Here is a 23,429-nt window from a genome sequence, read left to right as displayed (position 1 = left end):
ATGTGGGCGGAGATTGCCGGGTGGAATGTGGGCGGAGATTGCCGGGTGTATTGTGGGCGGAGTTTGCCGGGTGTATTATGGGCGGAGATTGCCGGGTGGATTGTGGGCGGAGATTGCCGGGTGGAATGTGGGCAGAGATTGCCGGGTGGAGATTGCCGGGTGGATTGTGGGCGGAGTTTGCTGAGTGCATTGTGGGCAGAGATTGCCAGGTGGATTGTGGGCGGAGTTTGCTGAGTGCATTGTGGGCAGAGATTGCCGGGTGGATTGTGGGCGGAGTTTGCTGAGTGCATTGTGGGCGGAGATTGCCGGGTGGATTGTGGGCGGAGTTTGCTGAGTGCATTGTGGGCAGAGATTGCCGGGTGGATTGTGGGCGGAGTTTGCTGAGTGCATTGTGGGCGGAGATTGCCGGGTGGATTGTGGGCGGAGTTTGCTGAGTGCATTGTGGGCGGAGATTGCCGGGTGGATTGTGGGCGGAGTTTGCTGAGTGCATTGTGGGCAGAGATTGCCGGGTGGATTGTGGGCGGAGTTTGCTGAGTGCATTGTGGGCAGAGATTGCCGGGTGGATTGTGGGCGGAGTTTGCTGAGTGCATTGTGGGCGGAGTTTGCTGAGTGCATTGTGGGCGGGGTTAATGCGGAAGAGCGACGTTTTTTGTGCTGAATCGTTTTCTGTGTGACGCTGGAAGTTGATTTTTCTGAGCAGGAAGTGATGATCTTCCTGTTCCGTTAGTTGTTGACGCGCAGCATTGTAACTCTCGTTCTTCATTGTTTTTCACCAGAAGTGTTTTTAAAATGTCTTGTGGAGGTGATTTTTTTTTTTTTTTTGACAGAAGTGGTTATTACAGCGTGGTGACATCGCGCTGTTATATAATTGGCTATTCTGTCCTGTGTCTTCTGTCACGTCTTCTGTCACACCTTGACGATTTAGCCAGCTTATGCCGATTTATGAAAAATTTGTCTAAAACGCTGGCACACGTCGAATACGTTATGTGTACGTTAGGTGCACGCTGAAAAACACTACCATAGGTCGTATTACGCTGGTTTAAAACGTTGTACTTTTTGGTTGTCCATTTTTTGGTTGTCAATTTTGCATGCTTGAAATTTTACGACATACTCAGCGTTTGGCTCACATGTTCCGCTACGCTGGCCATAAGTTGTAGGCACGTTATGCGATCGTTGACACACGTTAATTGTATGTTACTCATAAGTCGAAACACGTAGAGGTAAAGGCCCGGTCACACCTTGACGTTTTAGCCAACGTATGCCGATTTTTTTTAATTTTTTTTTCTAAAACGCTGGCACTCGTTGAATACGTTATGGGTAAGTTTTGATAACATTGAGAGCACGCTGAAAAACACTGCCATACGTCGTTGTACGCTGGCTTTAAACGTTGTACTTTTCGGTTGTCCTCAAATTTTTTCATGCTTGAAATTTCACGACGTATGCCGGCGTATGACTCACACGTTCCGCTACGCTGGCCACAAGTTGTATGTACGGTCTGCGATCGTTGACAGACGTCAACACATGCTACTTGTAAGTTAATCATAAGTTGAGACACGCCGAGGTAATGTTTAGTGTACCCGAAACTTATTTCTAACCTATGATTAACGTGTTGTTGGCACGTTACGCGATCGTTGCCACACATCAACAGACGTTACTTTTAAGTTACTCATAGGCTGAAAGACGTCGGTATAATGGATCGTCCTTGCGTCAGCGTCCACGGCCACGGCCAGGACACTTATTTGCAGCATTCTTCAAACTTTTCTTCGGCATGACGAGGATGTTCACACTTCGATGTCTAGCTTGGCGATGATTCCAATTGTCCATCGGCAGCGTCTATTTAAAATAGTCGAGTTTGAGCGTTTTAACATGTTCAGAAGAAACGCTTCAAATTTCAAAACCCCAGCGTCAAAAAACAAAGGCAAGTGACAGCAATTTAAATCGTTCATTGTAAACAATGGAAATAGCTGAGTGGTACTGTTTAAAAGTCGTTGAGTGTAAAAAAAATCCAATTGTTGAGCGCAAGCGTCTACTTTCAATAGTGGAGATGCAGCCATTTAAATCGTTGAATTTATCATTTAAATCGTTAAACGCAAGGACGATCCATCATAACCCACACCCTCCCCCTCACACACCTACTACTGCCAACATGAACAAACTCCTACTGATACTGATACTAATACTGATACTGATACTGTTACTGCTGACATGGACATCGACTCAAAAAGGACTCGAAAACACTGTTGGGTTCCCCTTTTATGAACACCATTTTTATATACCAATTCCCAAAACCGCTGGGAACACGTCTTTATATGGCAGTTGTAAGTTAGAAACACATTCATTTTTTTTTTTTGTCGACCGGAAGACGTCATTGGAATACGTCTACATACGTCGATGTGTGTTGGGACTACGTAAAGAATTGGTTCAAAGCACGTCAAACATAAGTTAGAAATAAGTTTCGCGTAAAAAAGACATTACCGCGACATGTTTCGACTTATGAGTAGCTTATAAGTAGCCTTTGTGGACGTGTGTAAGCGTCCACATACCGTGTGTAAAACTTATCCCCATCGCATGCGGAACGTGTGTCATACGCCGAGTACGTCGTAAAATTTTGAACATGTTTAAAACTTCTTGACGTACTCTACTTACTACGACGTATGATAGCGTACTTTAGCATTGTACTCACGTATACCAAACTTACTCATACCGTATTTGACGTGCCCCAACGTTTTAGACACATTTTTCTTAGGTCGGCATACGTTGGCAAGATCGCCAAGGTGTGACCGCGATGTTGACACTTCCATTTCTACAGCAGTTATGATTCGAATCGTTGTGCGTCAGCCTTTTAATAGGCTACGTCACGACATCGTCGGCGATGCGTGCAACGCGCTATGCCTAAGTTAGACTATCGTTGGGCATCGGTTGTGTAGGCCGACAACAGGTTCAGCATTCGTTGGTATAAGTTATCTATAACACAACGAAACGTTCTGTGTCCGTTACCAATGCGTTATACATCAGACCAAGTCGCTATGAATACGTCCGAATCTTTAAAAAAAAACATCAAAAGTTCAACGTAAGCCAGCGTTTTACATAAATTTTAATACGTTGCCATCGCTGGCTAAAACGTCAAGGTGTGACCGGGCCTTTACATTCGCGTACCCGAAACTTATTTCTAACCTATGAGTAACATTTTGTAAGCACGCTACATGAACGTTGTTCACACTTCGCAACACGTTACTTGAAAGTTCCTCATACGTCGAAACCCATCAAAGTAATGTTTAGGGTACCCGTGACTTATTTATAACCTATGAATAACGTGCTTGGGAATTATTACGCTCTCCATACGCTAGACTATCGTTGGGCATAGGTTGTGGACGACTAAAACACGATAAACAATCGTTGGTATAACTTATCTATAAGTTATCAAAGCGTTCTGTGTTCATAACTAGTACATTATGCATTTGTCAAAGTCGTTTTTAATACTTTACAAAGAAATATTTCATCGTGGGAATGAGGAAAAAAAAAATTAGCCGAAAAGAACATCGAACAATGGTGCAAAGTAGTCTCCTATTCGTGGACGATAAGAGGATCCATCATCACCCACACCCTCCCCATCACGCTCACCTACTACTACTGACATAGACATACTACTACTATTACTACTGTCATGCACACCAACTGCTACTAATAGTATTACTTCTACTGATACTACTGGCATTGACATCTACTCAACATGGAGTCTGGAACAATGATGGGTTCCTCTTGTGAAGCCCATTTGTATATACCAATTCCCCTTAACGCTGCCAACACGCCATTACACGGTAGCTATAAGTTAGAAACACGTTCAGTAAGTGCTGTGGTCGTCCGGAAGACGTCAATCTAATTCGTGAACATACGACAATGTGCGTTTGAGATACGTTACAAATAGGTTCAAAGCATGTTACTCAAAGGTTAGAAGCACGTTATACTTCGGTTCAAAGCATGCTACACATAGGTTAAACGCACGTTACTCATAGGTTCATAGCACGCTAGTCATTGGTTCAAGGCAAGTTACAAATAGGTTCAATGCACGTTACTCATAGGTTTCAAGCACGTTAAACATAGGTTCAGAGCACGCTACTCGTAGGTTAAAAGGACGTTACCCATTGGTTGAAAATTAGGTTGCGGGAATGTTAAATATTACCTTGACGTGTTTCAACTTATGAGTAACTTACAAGTAACATGTGTCCGTCGTGTGTAAACGATCGCGGAGCGTGCCAGGAACATGTGACAACGCATGCGGAACATGTATGTTAGCCGTACGCCGAGTACGTTGTAAAATTTTCCGCATACTTGAAATTACACGTACCATGTAATATGACAGCGTACTTCATTGTTTTCCAGCCTACTCTTAACGTATACACAACTTACCTATACCGTATTGACGTGTCCCAGGGTTTTACACACATTTTTCATAGGTCGGCATACGCTGGCAAAATCGTCACGGTGTGACTGCAATGTTGACACTTCAAATTCTCAGGCGGTTATGATTTAAATCGGCGAGCGGCAGGTTCTTAACAGGCTACGCCACGAGTTCGTCGGCGATACGTGCAGCGCGCTATGACCAAGTTAAACTATCGTTGGACATAGGTTGTGAAGGCCGACAACAGACTAAGCATTCGTTGGTAAAAGTTATCAATAACACAACGGAACGTTCTGTGCCCGTTACTAATATGTTACGCATACGACCAACACGTTATGAATACGCCAAAAACTTAAAAAAAAAACATCAAGATTTCAGCGTGCGCCAACGTTTTACATACATTTTTATACGTTGCCATTGCTGGCTGAAACGTCAAGGTGTGACGGGGCCCTTATGGCCGCGTACGTCCCTTTGATCTGAGGGCTATAAATATAAATTTGTCCAACGTCACAACTCTTCCCATCATGCATGCTAATTCACCGTGTCTACATTTAAATTTTATAACTGCAAAATTGTTTCATCATCCTTGACCTTTTACTGCCCCCAGCTGCGCGATATCGAAGTATTCGCTTCTTGTTCTAGTCGTTGTGTGCTTCATCTTCCTCGTGATGGTCAATGACGCTGCTACACTGTACGCTGTATATACATATACACTGATGGACACACCTTGATGACCTCAGTAATCGCTGGAATGTCGCAAACAACTGGAGTCTTACATGCAGTCACATTTTCACCTGTTTGGTGAATGGTGTTCAGTTCAGGTTTCTTGTTCTCCACATGCTTTTTGGAAAAAATAGGAGCACGTGTCCTGAAACTCACCTGGATCAGGTTGAACCCCCCCCCCCCCCCAAAAGCAGTCACCAAAACTCCCCGCAGATCCCCTGAGACAGGTTAAAAAAATTTTTTTATACCTGTTAATAAACTTTGGTACATCACGGGTGATGAAGGTTGTGGTCAAGTTTCATCGAAATCGTGTGTGTAGTTTTAGAAGAGAGCAAATACCTATTTGGGGGGTGGGGATCAACCCCCCCCCCCATAGAACCCCGTAATGAGTGCAAATTTTGATGTACCCAATTCTTCTTCATTAGACATCAGGTATGAAGCTTGTGGCCAAGTTTCTTGCAAATCATGCGCTTGGTTCAAGTGATAATGATTGAAGTGTTTACCGACTGACCGACTCACTCACCGATGGCCACCGCTCCATCGCATAAGCTCACCTGACCAAAGTCCAGGTGAGCTAAAACGGGTGGGATATTGTAATCGGCTCCGTCCATCCGTCACGCTATCTCCTCCTAAACGATTGGGCAGAAATTCACCAAACTTGGGAGTTATGATCAACACATAGCACGGAGGTGCAAGAGCACGGTCATTTTGGCCCCCACCCCCTGGGACGGGTTCAAAAGGTCAAATCCTGAAAAATGCAATTACGGGCACGTGTTTTTCAACTTTTTTATGAATCAAACTTTGTTCAATGGGTGCAATCAGCATTGGGGGGCACATGAAATATGCAACGATTTTTTGGGGGGGGATTTGACCTCTGGTTCATGCCTCAGGGGGTGGGCACTTGGGGTCACAGGGGTCAAAACGGGAAAAATATTTCACTCAAAATTTGATATTGGGGAATTCCTGGTGGAACTTTTTTTTGCCATCTTTCAACTGCTTTGACCTCCAATTCATGCCCCAAGGGGGTGGCGATTTGGGGCCAAAATGTGTCAATTTGGCACACTAGTAGCCTATCATATTATGAACAGATATGGATATTGGGCCATCTCAAATTTTTTTGATGCCAGTGGAAAATGGCTGCCACAGCCATCAGCGGCTGAATTTGAGATGGCCCAATATCCAAATCTGTTCATAATATGTTAGGCTACTAGTGTGCCAAATTTGGTGCTTTCCTCACAAAATGCACAATTAATTGTTATGCTATATTTAGCTAAGTTGCCCCACTATAAATATTTCCAATATTTTTTTTGTTTGTTTGTTTAGGAATGAACCCTCAATATACTTATATTGTCAAATATAATAGGTTCAGGAAGCACAAAAGACTGAGTTTCTGAAAAACATAAAATTAGTTTTCTCGATATTTAATGACAAGCGACTTGCCAATAGCCACTCAGAAATATGTGATGGTCCAAAAGGTGAAATTCTATGTTGAGAGAACAGGTATCCAATAAAATATTGACGTGACGCATTTAAGATCCGTGGCTTTGCTGACGGGAATACCAATCTTTGCTGCGATGGCTAATCTTATGGGGCAAGAACGAAAAAGGATTCCTGGGAGATCCTGCCCTCCGTGCGGGGATAACCAGCGTCGCAAGTTAGCGTTTGCAGTTCCGATACGTGTGCCCGTGTACACTCGTACACACAAACCGACTTTTATTTATTTATTTTTTGCATCACAAACCTTCCCGGGAGATCCCTGAATCCACTGTCGTCTGATTTATTGAAATCCGTTAATCCATTCTCAAGTTATAACACGACAAACAAACAACCAGTCAGACAGACATGGCTCCTTTTATAATATGGATTGTTTCAGATTGTTCTGACGTGCTGTCCAGGTCAGTAGTAACTGAATTCCAACCTTTGTTTTCACAGCGTCCCTACTTGCTTCCCAGATATGTTTCGTGGCGTCTTAGCCTCTGGCCTTTTGGCTTTGCGTGGCCTGAGATTGCTGAGGGCACCCCCTTTGTCGGTGCGTCAGGGATCAAAAAGGTCATGCACTGTGGGAGTGAGATCAGTAGACGATGGTCCAAAAGGTGAATCCATGTTTTGAGCATATCCTGCACCAAAACTCCGCACCTCAATGTTTTCGAGCTTCGGACGATCTTGTCTAATTAACGTGTGAACTTCCGAGGTGATGTAATTTTATCCCATTTGACCCTAAGAACTCAGCAATTTTTGCCTTCGCTCTCACACATGCGGAGAGCTGCGGAGGGAGCACGTCGGTCAGCGGGTCATGTTGTGTGGTTGGCTGCAGCATCGGCGGTGAGATGGCCACTCGATTGTTTGTCGTCGTTTGTGTGTTACCTGAGTGGAAATGAAAAATCCGACAAAAGATGACCCGTTTCTGGCATGCCCGTTCTTGACCTTCCATTTTGCAGATGCGATCGATTTGTAGTTCTCAGAGATTTCCATGGTCAAACCCAGCTGATTGTGCCTCAGGATCAGGTGTGCCTGTGTTTTTTTTCCTTGATGAACAGCACAATGTTTTGTACACACCATACCATGAGTGTTTGCTCGGGTCTGGTGCACGTACCCGCTTGAGTCCGTAAACATTATTGTACTCTGCATTAACCATATACAGTGACTGCAAGGTTAACCACACAACTTCAGAGAGTTTCAAAACTATCCACAAAACTGTTACATTCATTATCAACACCGATTATGAATGTCCATGTGTTTTTTGTTCAAACACAGCTCCATGGTCCAGGACATGAACTCCTGCATCTGCAACTCGAGTCTGTGATCTGTGTCTGTGGCGAGGTCAGAGACCGGCCACCGGGGCAGCACAACCCTGTATGATTTATTTAATTCACTCCTTTCACAATTCTCTTAACCAAATGGCATTTAGAAATAATAAATATTTCTGTACATGTCACATCTGCAACTGTCTCTCGTTAATGTTTCTAGATCTTTATTTATTTATTTAATTAATTAAAATCCCTTAACTGACTCGTATCATTTACTTTTTCCCATTGCAGAATATGCCAACAGGTGAAGTCGAAGTCCACATCAGCTCTGTTGAGGTTCTCAACCGAAGCAGGAAGTTGCCATTTCAGATCAATGAAGCAGTCAGGGTAACGTGTCTCACAGAGATTATTTACTGCATTGTCATTTCAAAAATTTTGCAAACCATCTCATTAATACAAGTTCTTTGTTATACCCACCCTTCCACCCCACCCCTCTCCTCACCCCCACCCCCATGGACCATTTTCACCGAACGTCACGGGTCATGTGTTCCTTTTTTCTCCACTGTATGATGTTGCATACAAATAAGTGTCAAGTGGGTTATAGAGTTGTAATGCAATGGGTACAAACTTATAAAAAAAAATACACCACTCAAAAGAAGTCCTGGCGAGGGTCCGCAATCTCCGATTGCTCTTTTTCTTGTTTTGTCTTAGTATCCGTGGTCCCGCTTTTTAAAAAGAAAACAAAAACACGTTTGTTTTCATTATGAGGAAAAATTTCAAGTCTTACCAAATTGTCTAATATTACGAGTTGGCTACACCGGGAACCATCGGCAATCTTCGATCGCAACCCTATAGTTTTCAATTAAGTTTGATCCTGATCCTACTGTATAATGGTGGAACCCAGGATGTCCTGCTTCTTGTTGAGATTGCTGGAAGCTGAGCCATGCTGCCCCACCAACCCCCTCCCTCCAAAAGTAGAAAGTAGTGTAAAATTATTTTCCTATTAATTGAGCTCTTCCACACCCCTCCCTGCATATTTACATAAACTATACATTGTTTTAGACTTCCCCCATTTCCCCTCCCCATATGACTTTTTTTTTTTTTTCACCGATTCCTCTGGTTCCCTGTTCAGGTAAACGAGTCTCTGCGCCTGCAGTTCCGTTACCTGGACCTACGGAGCAAGCAGCTGCAGCACGCACTGCGCTTACGCTCTAACCTAGTGATGAGCATGCGCACCTTCCTCTGCTCACAAGGTACGTGGTGCACAAACCCTCGGCGATTATTTATTTCGCTGTGACGATGAAACATTTATTTTTCTTTTTTCCTGCTTTTTCGAGGGGACCTTAAAGGTTCACAAAATCAGATTTATTTATTTATTTATTTATTTTTGACGTGATTTGATTGATTGTAAATTATTCAACAAATAACTGATCGTGGTTTTCAATTCCAAATTTTTTTTGAGGCGTTACAGGTAAAAAAGCAAACCCGGCGGGTACCTCCCCTAAAGATTCCTGAAAACCTTGATGGTCATGGCGTCATCTGCGCGACGTAACCGAGGAAAAGATTGTCTCAGCACACAAAGGATAACGGCCGCACAACCCGCTTCAGACTCGTCAGAAAGTGAATTTGACGAAGCTTTTTCTGATCAAGATTTTGTAGTCGGGAGAAGATATTCGGTGGAGCACGTGCCTCCGCCACGCTGAGCAATTTACGTTTTGGATCCCACTGAGAAGCCGGATCTGGATTTGGACCTGAACCAAAATCGAATCGGCTTGTTCGTCTCACGTAACCAACTCATCCACAACATTTTGAAACGTCATGCGAATACAGTATATCGTTTTTGGCCCCATCTCTCAATGGTGAATAATCACCTAGTGATTAAAAAAAAAATTCTTGCATCCTGATGTCCAGTGCAATAGGAGAATTTGAGATGCTTATTACCATACTGGATGGGACGATCCTCACAATGTACATGCGGTGAGTGAGTGATGTGCAGTCGGTTAATTAACTCTGATTGAACATAATTGTACAACCGTCTGGGCGACAGTACTGTCCACACAATCGATGACTTTGGGTTGGGAGGGGAAGGTGAGAACATGGGGGTGGGGGGTGGGGGACGAGAGTGGAGAGGGGAAGGGATGATCATTTCTGTAGATTATCCACTTCGCACGTACAAGCGACACGTATATTACTATTAGCCCTGCTTACGGCTATACATATGTCTGTCTGAGATACGGCTGTACCTGTACGTATATCTGATGGGTAACGTAGAAAGTTACTGATTGATTACTAAAGTGATGGCGATCGTGGCCGATGCTAAATAATAAATGCGAAAAAAAACGCGACTTACCCTCAGTTTCTCGCACTCTTCCGTAGCTGTTCAGTCCATTTTCTTCTTCTCCATTCGATTAGAATCGTCTGTAATTTTCACGGGGATCGCGTCGGCTTTCAATTGCTTCAATTTCCTTATCCCATACTGGGAATACAGGCCGGTGTCCTCCGAATTATCTTCAGAATGGGCGCTACAAATGCCACTTGAAGCAGTTGGGCCACGCCACTTTCCTCTGGTCAGTTTTACCCTGGCTGCCCATATTTTCCTTACAGCTGGATCTTTTGAGAAAACGCACATACTCACACCATCTTTGGTTGCATTGCTACAACCAGCAACAATACATCCAGATGGCATTCACAGTACTTTTTCACAGTACAGAGCGTAGATAGGCTGCATGTAAGCACAAGTTCCCCAGCAAAAGTATCCTCGAGATGATGTGGTGGGTCACGTGATATATGACGTAATCATATCGCCGGTGTTTTGGGGGGCAAAGAGTCGGTCCGAGACCCGGTACCCTGGCGAAATGAAACGTTCCCTGATTGGAAACCCTTTAACCAACTAGAATGGTACTTGGTGGAGCACATACCTCTACCAGTCTGAACAGTGAACGGTTTACGTTTTGTATCCCCCTGATAGGCCGGATCGAGATTCAAACCTGATCCAAAATATAATCGGCTTGTTCTTTTCACTTACCGAACTCATCCACCGAGTTTTGTCCGAAGTCCCAATTTTTTGAAACATCATGCTATGTGTCGTGTTTTTGGCCCCATCTCTCGATGCTGAAGAATCACTTTGCAAATTGAAAAAGTTCTCGTATACGGATTCGGATGTTCACCAAAATCTAAACGATTCTTTCTTGTAACACACGCAGCCAATCCACCAAGTTTCGCCTGAATCCGTCGACAACCTTTGAGATATCCTGTTCACAGACAGACGAACAGGGTAACGAGCAGCCCCATGAAGTGTCATTATTGATGAGCCTCCAATAGGTGATCGTGTTTAAGTTTTATGTTTAGATTTTTGAGTGTCTCATTGGTTGAGCAGTAATGTCCTTTGCCAGAGTGGGTTTGAATATCATGGCTGTTCAGTTGGGCAGGCAATGGCAAACCACCTAGTATATTCCTTTCCTTGACAGTGCTTCAGCAGAGTATGTGTGGGGGGGGGGGGGGTTGGAGGACCACCTACACATTCAACAGGCTTGTGTTATGGACATATAGCTCTTTGCCTCGTAGGTTTCGTGGATGTGGAAACCCCAACCTTGTTTAAGAAAACTCCTGGGGTAAGTGATGCGCAAGGACCATTTACTGGCACGATGTCGTTGTGCACATATCGTCGCGAGTAATATTTTGATGCTTTCTATCCAACCAAGGGGGCGAAGGAGTTTGTGGTTCCCTCACGTGAACCAGGGAAGTTTTTCTCACTGCCTCAGAGCCCCCAGCAATTCAAACAGCTGTTGATGGTTGGAGGCCTGGACAGGTACTGGTGGCACTTTCACAGTTGGTGATGCCTTTGGGTTCATTGCCCGTTCCTGCCCCATTTCAATCAGTTTCACAGTGTGTGAGATCACAGCTGCCTGTATTGGTCCTGCAAAACTACCGGATATTTGCCCTCTTGTCTGTCTATTTTTATTTAATTTTTTTATCTGTATCATATTACATCCTTTGCATGTTAAAAACATCTACAGGTATTTCCAGATTGCTCGATGTTATAGGGATGAGGGCGCCAAACCCGATCGACAGCCCGAGTTCACGCAGGTGAGATTTTCATTCGCATTTCCTGTTGGAAGGCCAGATGCCAATCATCTGTTTTGTTGTTGTTTTGTGTTTGTGCTCGACTTGGCTTGTTCGGAGGAACCAATATGTGTACTCACAACAGGTGGACATCGAGCTCTCCTTTACAGGGCAGCAGGCTGTACAAGACCTTGTTGAGGAGTTGCTTTGCCATTCCTGGCCGTGTGATTTACCTCCTTTGGCCAAACCTTTCTGCACCCTCACCTACGACCAGGCCTTGAATCTTTATGGCACCGACAAGCCTGATACTCGCTTTGGTATGCAGGTAGGCAGGTTCCCTGTAGGTGGAGAGTAACCCAGCAGTCTTTGCTGCCCAACAGTTCGTATATGTTTTACCATTAACCTTTTGAGGTTGCTTGCTCTCTTTTTCACATCACAGGCCGTGACGTGACGTGCGTGCACCTCTGTGCCTGCAGCTGGTGGACGTGACTGGTGAGGTCGGCAATAATCGGCTAACGTCTGAGCATGCTTCGTGCAGCCCACGGCAGTCCGACTGCGTGCGAGCAATCTGTGTGCCGCGGGGTTCTGTGAGTACCACCAGTTGAGCAAGCGATGCTGTTTGTGCTTCTGGCTGAGGTCGATTGCATAACAGAATAGTCTTCGGTTCATGTATTGTTATTTTGCCTCGCATATGTCATCTGCTCACACTCTCGTCTTGTTCCTCCATCTCGATTTCAGGAACTTTTTTGTAACGAAGATTTCTGTACCCTAAAGGGTTTGGCAAAGGAGCATTTCAATCAGGTAATGGTTGTGCGTTTGCTTTAACCATGCAATGAGTTAACTCAGCTTCACTGTTGTCAATAACTAATGGCGATGCAACAATCGTTTCCATCGATGTCACCTGCTGTATGATTATGAAGAGGTATAATTGGACTAATGTGAAGCTAACCATCAGGCATTAACCCTTCTCGGAGCAAAAGGGGTGCTGAAGGATTTGTTCACGCCTCTCACAAGTTGATGTTTTGTTGACACAAGTTCATAATTTGTGATGAGTATTTACCCAAATGATCTGCAGCTGATCGCGTTGCAAAAAAAACGTTTCCGTTGCTTCCAGGAGGTCATCGTGATGAGACTTTGCGGGAACGACGGTGAGACTACAAGTGAGTGGTTGAGTCCTGGAGAACAGCATGCCCTAGTGGAAAAATGTGGCGCTGGGCCGATGGATGCCCTTCTATTGGCCGCTGGGGAAAGATCTGATGTGGTAAGGCAACTGTGGAGAAGAGTGGTGGTTTGTGGTGAAGTTGGTCTATTCTAGAATACATAACATTTGAAGGTAGCCTTCTATTTTTACATACAGTTGGACATGTATGCTTTCCCCTGATGCAATGCACAAGGTTTTCCCCAGCCAGTAACACTCAATACATGAACCATACTTTGGTAAGACCTCACTTGATCTCACCTGTTTTTACCACTCGGTAGTGCTTGTCGCTGGGAAAACTCCGTCTGGAATGTGTGCAATTGTTGGAGAAAATGGGTCTCTCGCTGCGACCCTGTGGTCTCTTTCAATTCCTCTGGGTTGTCGACTTTCCTCTCTTCCTGCCTCGGAAAGACAACCCGACACTCCTCGAATCTGCACATCACCCCTTCACAGCCCCACACCCTGATGACGCACATCTAATCTACACTCAACCACAAAAGGTATGTTGATTGTGGGATCGGTTGGATAGTACATTAGTGGGATGGTCACAGGGTTAAAGTTCTGTGTCACCCAGTCAGCCCAAACACTGCTTCATTAGCTCCAGGCAAACTGGACTCGCAGCCTTTCCTTCTTTCTGACCCTGGCTCAGGCAAGGAGCCAGCACTATGACCTGGTTCTGAATGGTTCTGAGGTCGGTGGGGGTTCCGTTCGAATCCACAATTCTCAACTGCAGCGGCACGTGCTCGAGAAGGTCCTCCAGGCAAGATAACAAACTGTCATTCGCTTTAGTTATTTAATTTTCTCATCTCTTTAAATCCTTTATATTTGTTTGTGGTTGGTGCTCTTAAAGTTGATGTTGATGTTATAACTTGTGGTTTTTGCAGAATTGCAGTTGTTGTTGTTGTTTTGGGATGAGGCTCTTTCTTGGTAATTATTGTAAATGATGCAGATCTTCCTGGGCCGAACATTCCAGTATAGGGTACGAGATGGCCTGACTGCGTTCAGTGATTTGAACCATTTGCACTTGGAGAGTATTTATTTATTAAATCGTTGGCACTTTATTTCTATTCTAAATATCCCAATGATTTGTTTTATGGTTTCATAATTCTGTCACTTTTGGGGCCAAATATACATACATCTTAACCCTTTGAACCCTGAGCTCCTTGGACTTTCGGCTCACCCACCCTGGACTCCCTGGAGAAAAACCAACCGCTCGGGTAGATGGAGGTTTGAATAGTGCTCGGTAAACTGGCCATTCAAGTATAGTGAGGTTTGAATAGTGGCCGGTAAACCAGCCACTTGGGGATATGGAGGCTTGAATAGTGGCCGGTAAACCAGCCGCTCAGGTATATGGAGGTTTGAATAGCAGCCGGTAAAACCAGCCGCTTGGGGATATGGAGGCTTGAATAGTGGCCGGTAAACCAGCCGCTCAGGTATATGGAGGTTTGAATAGCAGCCGGTAAAACCAGCCGCTTGGGGATATGGAGGTTTGAATAGTGGCCGGTAAACCAGCCATTTGGGAATATGGAGGTTTGAATAGCAGCCGGTAAACCAGCCGCTTGGGGATATGGAGGTTTGAATAGCAGCCGGTAAACCAGCCGCTTGTGGATATGGAGGCTTGAATAGTGGCCGGTAAACCAGCCGCTTGGGTATATGGAGGTTTCAATAGTGGCTGGTAAACAAGCCGCTTGGGTATATGGAGGTTTCAATAGTGGCTGGTAAACAAGCCGCTTGGGTATATGGAGGTTTCAATAGTGGCCGGTAAACCAGCCGCTTGGGTATATGGAGGCTTGAATAGTGGCCGGTAAACCAGCCGCTTGGGTATATGGAGGTTTCAATAGTGGCCGGTAAACCAGCCGCTTGGGGATATGGAGGTTTGAATAGTGGCCGGTAAACCAGCCGCTTGGGTATATGGAGGTTTCAATAGTGGCCGGTAAACCAGCCGTTCAAGTATATTGAGGTTTGAATAGTGGCCGGTTAAATGGCCACTCGAGTTCAATGTTTAAAAAAACAAAAAAAAAATACAGAACCTTCGTCACGAAAATCCATAGTTTGTACAATAAACTTACTTTACTCGCTTAATCACGAATGAAAGAGACTTTCAAAATGCCTTTTAGCATTGACGTCACGCAATTTGCATATTTAAATGCATGTAATCTTTATCCAGCAGAATAATCGAGGCTGATGCTGCAGGCACTGCATGATTATACATTTTACATTGTTTGCAATACATACAGTCCTGCTGTTCACTCTTTCCTTCCTCACTGCAATCATTACACTTATGGGATAACCTTGCAAGAGTCATGAGTATGACTTGATATATGCGTGTCAGTTTAGGGAGGAGGGCATGGTGGTCCTTGTGTTTTGGGCTCTAATCTAGCCATTTGTGCACATTGTTGTATACTAGTGCATGTCCATATGTGCAAAAAATAAAAAAAATTAAAAACTTTCAAACAACCACACAGGCCGTTCCTTCACTCTCGTAAACGACGACTGGATTGGGGCATTATGTTTATCTATAAATGCGCATAAGAAATCGAGAAATTATTAGAATACAGTAAGTCATCACTATCCGAAGTCCGTACGTTGTAACCCGTAATGGGGAACGCGGCTGAGGATCTCTTCCCCATCGGCCACGCCAACGCAGCAACGTGTCCTGTCATTGGTTTGGTAAATAAATGGCCATAACTTGGGAACCACTTGTCCGATTAATATCAAACCTTAAAAAGGCACATACTCAGGTCCCCAGCAATATACCTGGCAAGTTTAAATTGGATCGGACCAGTGGTTGGCGAGAAACAGCGGTCACACACACACACACACACACACACACACACACACACACACACACACACACACACACACACACACACACACACACACACACACACACACACACACACACACACACACACACCTGGAATTATAGATGGATACATGGTTCAACACTGTGGACTCAAAATGATCTCAGACACCCTAATCCACAAAATGATTGTTGTTTTTATTCCCGAACTGACCCCTCCTCATGACGTTTCCTCGTTCAAGGAGGACACTCAGCAAATGAGTCACCTTCTGGAGGCGCTCGACTCTGGGGCTCCTCCGCACGCTGGCATCGCGCTTGGTATGTGGACATAAAGCCTCGAAACCCCTTTAAATACAAAATAATAATCACACAGCATGGCAGGCATACCTCTTGGAAGAACAACACACAATCTCGAGGTATTTGTGTTTATTTTCCTTTCACCACCTTTGTGCATCAGGAATTCATCCTTGAAGTTTTGTTTGACTTTGTGTTAACCAGATGACATGCTCCTGGTGTTTTATATGTACTTTGTTCTTCTGATGTCCTACAAAGTGCAACGGATTTGTTACCTCTGCCACCGAATGTGGGCGGAAGTCATGTTTTCACTCCCGTCTCTCTTTGCTTGTGAACACCATATCTCAAAAAGTTGTGCATGGATTTGGACGAAATTTGATGGAGAGGTTGGGTGTGTGACAAGGACAAATTGATTAGTTGGGCTAAAACCTGTGTGTGTGTGTGTGTGTGTGTGTGTGTGTGTGTGTGTGTGTGTGTGTGTGTGTGTGTGTGTGTATGTATATATATATATATATATGTATATATATATATATATGTATATATATATATATGTATATATATATATATATATATATGTAATATATATATATATATATATATATATATATATATATATATATATATATATATATATATATATATGTATATATATATATATATATATATATATATATATATATATATATATATATATAATCATGACATCTCCAAAAGTTGTGAACGAGTTATGACAAAATTAGGTGGATGAGTTGGTAAAGTGAGGAAAACAAGCCAATTCGATTTCGGTTCAGGTCTGAATTTAAATCCGGCCTATGATTGGGATACAAAACAGAAACGGTTCAGGCTGGCGGAGGTATGCACTCACCGAGTGCCATTCTTGTCTGTTAAATTATTAATGGTCATTAAAACAGTGCGTCCTTCGAGCAATGTCCAAAACTATCCAAGCTCATGTTTAGTTGATTCCTTTAATGATTCCAATAATTGTGTGCCCTGTTATGCTTCTTTGTATGGAAAATCGAGGCCAGCAAGGTGGCTGAGCATAAAAAGGGAACAAATTAATAGTGAGGGAGCTGGACCACAGTTGGACACAAGCAAGGGAATAAATGAAGAGAAAGAGAGGAGGGAAGGAAATATAGTAACCTGCAACATAACAGTGTTACGTGAGGTTGGATTCATCATTATCATCATCATCTTCATGTGGGGTCCATCAAAGTTGACAAGTGCTTGTGCCGGGAAGCATTCTGGTACTTGTGCCGGACGGGCGACATCAGCCCTACTTGGGCCCTAAAAGTTCTTCTGCACTGACTGCAGTGGTGAAAGCCATCAACAAGAGGAGGGTGACACCTTGTGTTCCTGTGATAAACTGTCATTCCCGAATTTGTTTCCATGGTCTTCATTCGAGCTTTCACGTTGCTTTTCTACGTTGACTGGTTTTGTGTAAGTTCTTCCCAATTATCAGTCCTAATTTCTGATGCTTTAATGTGGAATTTCAAGATCAAATGAAAGACCAAATACTGCATTGGAGTCATCATTAGGAACTCCAAATAAGCAAAGAGCAAACACAGAGTCATCAGGAGGAACCTGGATAGGATTCGGTTTTCAGCTGCTACTCCTCTACCCTCATAATCCATGCCCATCCAGGTGCAGCCAAGTGAGTCTCACAACAGTTCTTTTTTAAGAACTGACTTCTCCCTCGAGTCTAGACAGATAAACATTAGGAGTTAAGGAGAGGAAAATGAAGTGAAAAGAAAGGAAAAAGTGAGAATTAGAATGAACTAGAGAGTTCAGAGAACATCTTACCCCTCCCATGCAGTCTTGAGAAAAAGGACACGGGAAGGGTCTTTAACTCTTGCTTTGCGTTTGAGTGCAATCTGTATTTCTGAGCACAAGCCACCATTTTTGTCCGAATCTCGAAGTTCCCCCGCCCTCAGAGTGTGCGGCAAATTTGATTGGTCGAAACGGCGTGACGTTTTGCCCAAGTCTTGATTAACTGTAAGTTTTTGGAAGCGCAAACAAGGTGGTTTATCTATTCCACAATGTTCAAATGTGAAATTCTGTTGAAATAATATAAAAAAATTTTGAAGACTGTTGAAGTTTTTGGGAAGTTTACCGCCGCTGATGCAGCGTATTTTACACCACCTTGTTTAACATGTTAAATTATCCGTGCTGGTTGTTTGTGTTCTTTATGACGTTCCTAAAAACAGCAAGTTTTTAATCACGTTAAATTATCCGTGCTGGATGTTTGTGTTCTTTATGACGGTCCTAAAAACAGCAAGTTTTTAAACACGTTAAATTATCCGTGCTGATTGTTTGTGTTCTTTATGACGTTCCTAAAAACAGCAAGTTTTTAACATGTTAAATTATCCGTGCTGGTTGTTTGTGTTCTTTATGACGTTCCTAAAAACAGCAAGTTTTTAATCACGTTAAATTATCCGTGCTGGATGTTTGTGTTCTTTATGACGGTCCTAAAAACAGCAAGTTTTTAAACACGTTAAATTATCCGTGCTGATTGTTTGTGTTCTTTATGACGTTCCTAAAAACAGCAAGTTTTTAACATGTTAAATTATCCGTGCTGGTTGTTTGTGTTCTTTATGACGTTCCTAAAAACAGCAAGTTTTTAATCACGTTAAATTATCCATGCTGGTTGTTTGTGTTCTTTATGACGGTCCTAAAAACAGCAAGTTTTTAACATGTTAAATTATCCGTGCTGGTTGTTTGTGTTCTTTATGACGGTCCTAAAAACAGCAAGTTTTTAAACACGTTAAATTATCCGTGCTGGTTGTTTGTGTTCTTTTTGACGTTTTTAACACGTTAAATTATCTGTGCTGGTTGTTTGTGTTCTTTATGACGGTCCTAAAAACAGCAAGTTTTTAAACACGTTAAATTATCCGTGCTGGTTGTTTGTGTTCTTTATGACGTTCCTAAAAACAGCAAGTTTTTAACATGTTAAATTATCCGTGCTGGTTGTTTGTGTTCTTTATGACGTTTTTAACACGTTAAATTATCCGTGCTGGTTGTTTGTGTTCTTTATGACGTTCCTAAAAACAGCAAGTTTTTAACATGTTAAATTATCCGTGCTGGTTGTTTGTGTTCTTTATGACGTTTTTAACACGTTAAATTATCCGTGCTGGTTGTTTGTGTTCTTTATGACGTTCCTAAAAACAGCAAGTTTCCTGTTTGGAATGATTTTGAAATTCGATGTTTTGTTTTTTTTCTTTGAAATTTTAAATTTGTTTGAATGCAAGACAATCGCACAGAATGCATAAATTGTTCTACAGTGAGTGTGCATTCGTGCTCAGGATGAAACTCTGAACAATTTGCCTAATTCAGAACCAAAGTACAGTGCTGCTAAACTTCAGGGTCGTATTCCGATTCGTGTTATCGAGTGTTCAAAATATAAAGTTTAATTTAAATTAAGTACAGGGTGGGGGCAGAGAAACGGGAGATTTTAAAAACCGATCTCCGCTATGCTAACATGATCGCAATTTTGTTGACTGATCAACTAGCTATTAGGTTTCCTCTAGTTAATGAAGCCAGCTGGTTTCAACAAGATGACGTGTCGTTATGTGTCATTGGCAGTCATACCACTACTTTTTCATAACCACATCATCTGCAAGAAAAATGACATTACTTGGCTTCCAAGATCCCCAGACCAATCAGCATGTGACTTTTTTATGGGGGCACTTTAAAAGCAAGTCCTGGCAAGGGTCTGCAATCTCCGATTGCTCTTTTTCTTGTTTTTATATCATAGGTGGCTTCGTTATGACATCATAATTGCATACATCGAATGCTTTATCCAATCAGTATGAATTTTTTGTGGGGTTATTTAGGGCCAAATTGTATGGGGGAGTGGGGGGGGGGAATTGATGATGTCACCGGTCACGTGATTCGGCCGCCTTTTTGTTTTTTACGTGGGCGGAGGCATATCTTGCGATGTCACGATGTTGAGGAGTGCCCTTCTGGTTGATTATTATTTGTTTCTCTACGATGTAGATTCTACATGATTGAAACTCGTGGAAGAGCAGCAAGGTGACGGATGGTACATATTGGCAGGGCATCAAAACGTCCCTTGGACACACCGAGCAAGGGAATGAATGAACAGGAAAAGAGAGCAACAGAGAAAACACTGCAACTTCTAAGGAAGAGGATTTTGTCTGGAAATGTTAATGGGGGTAATAAAGATTGTGGGTAATGCTTGGGGATGACGAGAGACATCAGCAATGCGTTTGAAGCCCTGGAGGGAAAAGTGCGATTGAACAGTCTCCAAAAGGTGTATCTCTAGACAGGAGAAGCAAGGAACAAAAGAGTTGGTGTGTGTAGTTAGCCTTGATTTTGGAAGTTTAACCAGGAGGGGTTACTGGAAGAATGTGTGTGTCCTGGGGGACCTGGGAAGGGACAGAGGGTTGAGAGAGCAGAGTGAGTGAGAGTGGAAGAGAATAGTAAACCTCCCCCCCCCAAAAAAAAAAACCAGAGACCACCAACCAGCCTTGGATGGAAATTCAACAGACATTGTGCTTCAGTCTCATAGCGGAACATTCCAATAATGTTGAGCGCTTTATATTCCACATAATCCAGGAGAGATAGATGTGATGCTGGGGTGCCAGCCCTTAGTGGAGAGCAGTACTTCATTGAGCCATGGACAAAAAGGCCTTGAAGACCGAGTAGATCTGATTTTCCAATCAGATCAGGAAATTATTGGATCGACAGAGGATGCCCAGTCTGCAGCTGGCTTTGGAGGCCAGCTTTATTATGTGGTCTGTCCAGGAATGGTCATGGCTGCTGGTGAGGCCTAAAAGTTCAGGAGAGTGAACCTCTTCCTGTAACTAACCATATAAATAGATAAGTGGGTTAGTTTTTAGGTCATCTCTGCCGAGATGACCTAATAAAGCCGGACCAAATGTCTGTACGTCTGTCCGTCCGTACGTCCGTCAACAATTTTTCTTTCCGATCTTGAGGAAACTTAGTATGTGGGTAGAGGTCGATGAGTGTTGCACAACGATATAACTTTTGTCTGGGTTCAAGGTCAGGGACGAGGTCACGAGGTCACGTAAGTTTTATAAAAATCGCCATTTTCAAAACCTATGTAGTCTGCCATTTTACAAGATATTCGGCAACTGTTTATTGATTATGATAGTTAAAAATATTATCTTGTATCTAATCAGACAGATTTTTGAATTTCCTTCCCGTTTGATCGTCACGTGATCTGGAAGATGGCCAAAAACGCCGATGCGATTCGCAAAGGAAGGAAGGAAGGAGAAATGAAATATAAATATAACACATTTTTAGCCTTTTATATTTATACATTTTCTGCCAAAGGTGCAAACATTTCAAAACCCGAAATATAAACGTCGGCATTTATTTTCAAAATATAATTTCGTGCGCGCGCGTCAAAATGCCGAGTCATCTTTAACCAAACTGCATAGTAGAACTTCGCAGTAGTCTGGTCATGGCGTCTGAGCAGTGGCCAGTGTGGTTCAGATTGACTGTGGTTTCTGGGGCGAAGGTGATTGTTAAGAAGTATGTCGGCGGTATAAATTCGAGTGACTGTATTGGTGATTTAATCTCGCAACATCTTGACAACGAATATTCTGGCCGAACGATTGCATCAATTCAGTGCATCAGCAGGGATAATTCGCAGGCTCCTCTCGATCGTGCCGATATCTAACATAATCACCGGCGGGCATAGGGCTGCAGGCTGTGGGGCGAGACCACGGATCCCGGATGAGGGGATAAGTGATAAATTATGCTACATGTTTCGGGCTTTCTGATTAATATATCAATGAGTACATTCCATAATTAATTAATTAATTAATAATTAATGAATCTGGCATACAAAATGTTTTTTTCATACCTGACATGTTACTTTGTGCAGTGTCACGAAACTTCTGTGGAATTAATAATTAATGAATTTGCGAGCTCTAACGATTTTTCAAACCTCAATATCTCTATAAATACTTGACCAATTTTCATTCTGAAAGTTGCATTATAATCAGTGAAGAATAATCTACGGGATTATCATAATCTCCGAGAGCTAAGCCTATTTTTTCGTTTTTTTTTCTACAACCGGAAGTGAAATGTCCCCAGAGAGTGGATGGACCGGAAAACCATGTATTGCACTTGCTGGTGATTCTGATGTTAATCTGGGTACTAGATGAACAATACATATTTATTAATTATGTCAGTAGTATTATCCTCGTGTATCTCTGAACTATTTAAATCTAAACGGTTAGTTTGGACTGTTTCGCAGTTACCTGAACGGAACATTGAGAACTTGTGGTATTATAGAGATGACCGTCACCCCCACACGGGGGTAATTTTTGGCTATACTTTTGGAGTGATAGGGTGAGACATGACTGAGATGTGTTCCACATATCAGACCAGTATGTAATCAATTCCAGATTAAAGAGTGGCCTGGCTAAAACTCGTATCATTTTCCCTCTGCAGGGCTGGATCGGCTCGTTGCCTTGCTGGTGGGTGCACATTCTATCCGTGATGTCATCGCTTTCCCTAAATCCTTCAGAGGTCATGACCTCATGAGCAATGCACCTGATTGGCTGTCTCCAGAGGAGCTGGCACCATATCACATTAACCTTTGTTTCCCAGAAACCTAGCTTGCAACGGCCTGTGTTGAAGGTTGCAAGGTACATTCTTCTCTGGTGTGGTCAAGCATGACTTGTGCTTAGTATCACGAAAGTTGTCAATTGCTTACAGAATCTGGAAAAATGAATAAAGGTGTGCTTTTCAGGCATCCACACTTATTTTTACAATCCCTAAAAAAAAAAACATTTTGTTCCAAATGGAACTACATTTGGGGCGATTCATTCGTGGCCCTGTTTCTGCTTCTGTGGACGAACTTCCGGCCACAATTATCCGATGCAACCACACCTGCTTTTCCGATAGAGTCGATTTGAGATTCTTCCGTAAAAACGGTTGTGCTAAAATGAAATAAATTTGGAATTTTTGTTTTTCTTATCCCAGCAAATTATCTGCTGTGCAGATTACGTGAATGTCCAAATGTCTTGTTCCTGGTGAGTTTTACTGTCGGTCTTTATCTGCTGCTGACGATGACACTGGAAAATGAAGGATTATAAACCGTGTGAATTTAGACCTTCGGGATAACTCTCACATCACGATGATCAGGAAGTTTCCTTTTAACTGTTGTGAATATAATGTTAATAAACGTTTTTGTTATTACTTGCAAAA

At 43.0% G+C, this 23,429-nt stretch overlaps 1 protein-coding gene across 3 annotated transcripts in view; it reads left to right on the top strand.

Annotated features, from left to right (window-relative positions):
- DARS2 (aspartyl-tRNA synthetase 2, mitochondrial) overlaps positions 1-23,429 on the top strand; it is a 25,612-nt gene extending 2,183 nt beyond the window's left edge. For 2 of the 3 annotated variants that reach the window (XM_085882156.1, XM_085882158.1), the window contains exons 2-18: positions 7,055-7,215; positions 7,345-7,444; positions 7,561-7,627; positions 7,877-7,975; positions 8,161-8,256; positions 9,002-9,122; positions 11,419-11,480; positions 11,571-11,677; positions 11,886-11,955; positions 12,077-12,256; positions 12,408-12,518; positions 12,670-12,732; positions 13,046-13,192; positions 13,411-13,629; positions 13,779-13,889; positions 16,175-16,250; positions 22,671-23,429. In XM_085882156.1, coding sequence (XP_085738282.1) covers positions 7,055-7,215; positions 7,345-7,444; positions 7,561-7,627; positions 7,877-7,975; positions 8,161-8,256; positions 9,002-9,122; positions 11,419-11,480; positions 11,571-11,677; positions 11,886-11,955; positions 12,077-12,256; positions 12,408-12,518; positions 12,670-12,732; positions 13,046-13,192; positions 13,411-13,629; positions 13,779-13,889; positions 16,175-16,250; positions 22,671-22,837 — 1,957 coding nt within the window. In that variant the 3' untranslated portion in view covers positions 22,838-23,429. The remainder of the gene's footprint in view (positions 1-7,054; positions 7,216-7,344; positions 7,445-7,560; positions 7,628-7,876; positions 7,976-8,160; positions 8,257-9,001; positions 9,123-11,418; positions 11,481-11,570; positions 11,678-11,885; positions 11,956-12,076; positions 12,257-12,407; positions 12,519-12,669; positions 12,733-13,045; positions 13,193-13,410; positions 13,630-13,778; positions 13,890-16,174; positions 16,251-22,670) is intronic. The other variant, XM_085882157.1, reaches the window with a different exon arrangement.

The sequence above is a fragment of the Eptatretus burgeri genome, chromosome 5 (genome assembly GCF_056783735.1).
Source record: "Eptatretus burgeri isolate ZD-2024b chromosome 5, Ebu_testis_v1, whole genome shotgun sequence".
NCBI lineage: Eukaryota > Metazoa > Chordata > Myxini > Myxiniformes > Myxinidae > Eptatretus > Eptatretus burgeri.
The sequence above is the reverse complement of the archived record's forward strand: the minus strand, read 5'-3'. Positions and strand labels throughout refer to the sequence as shown.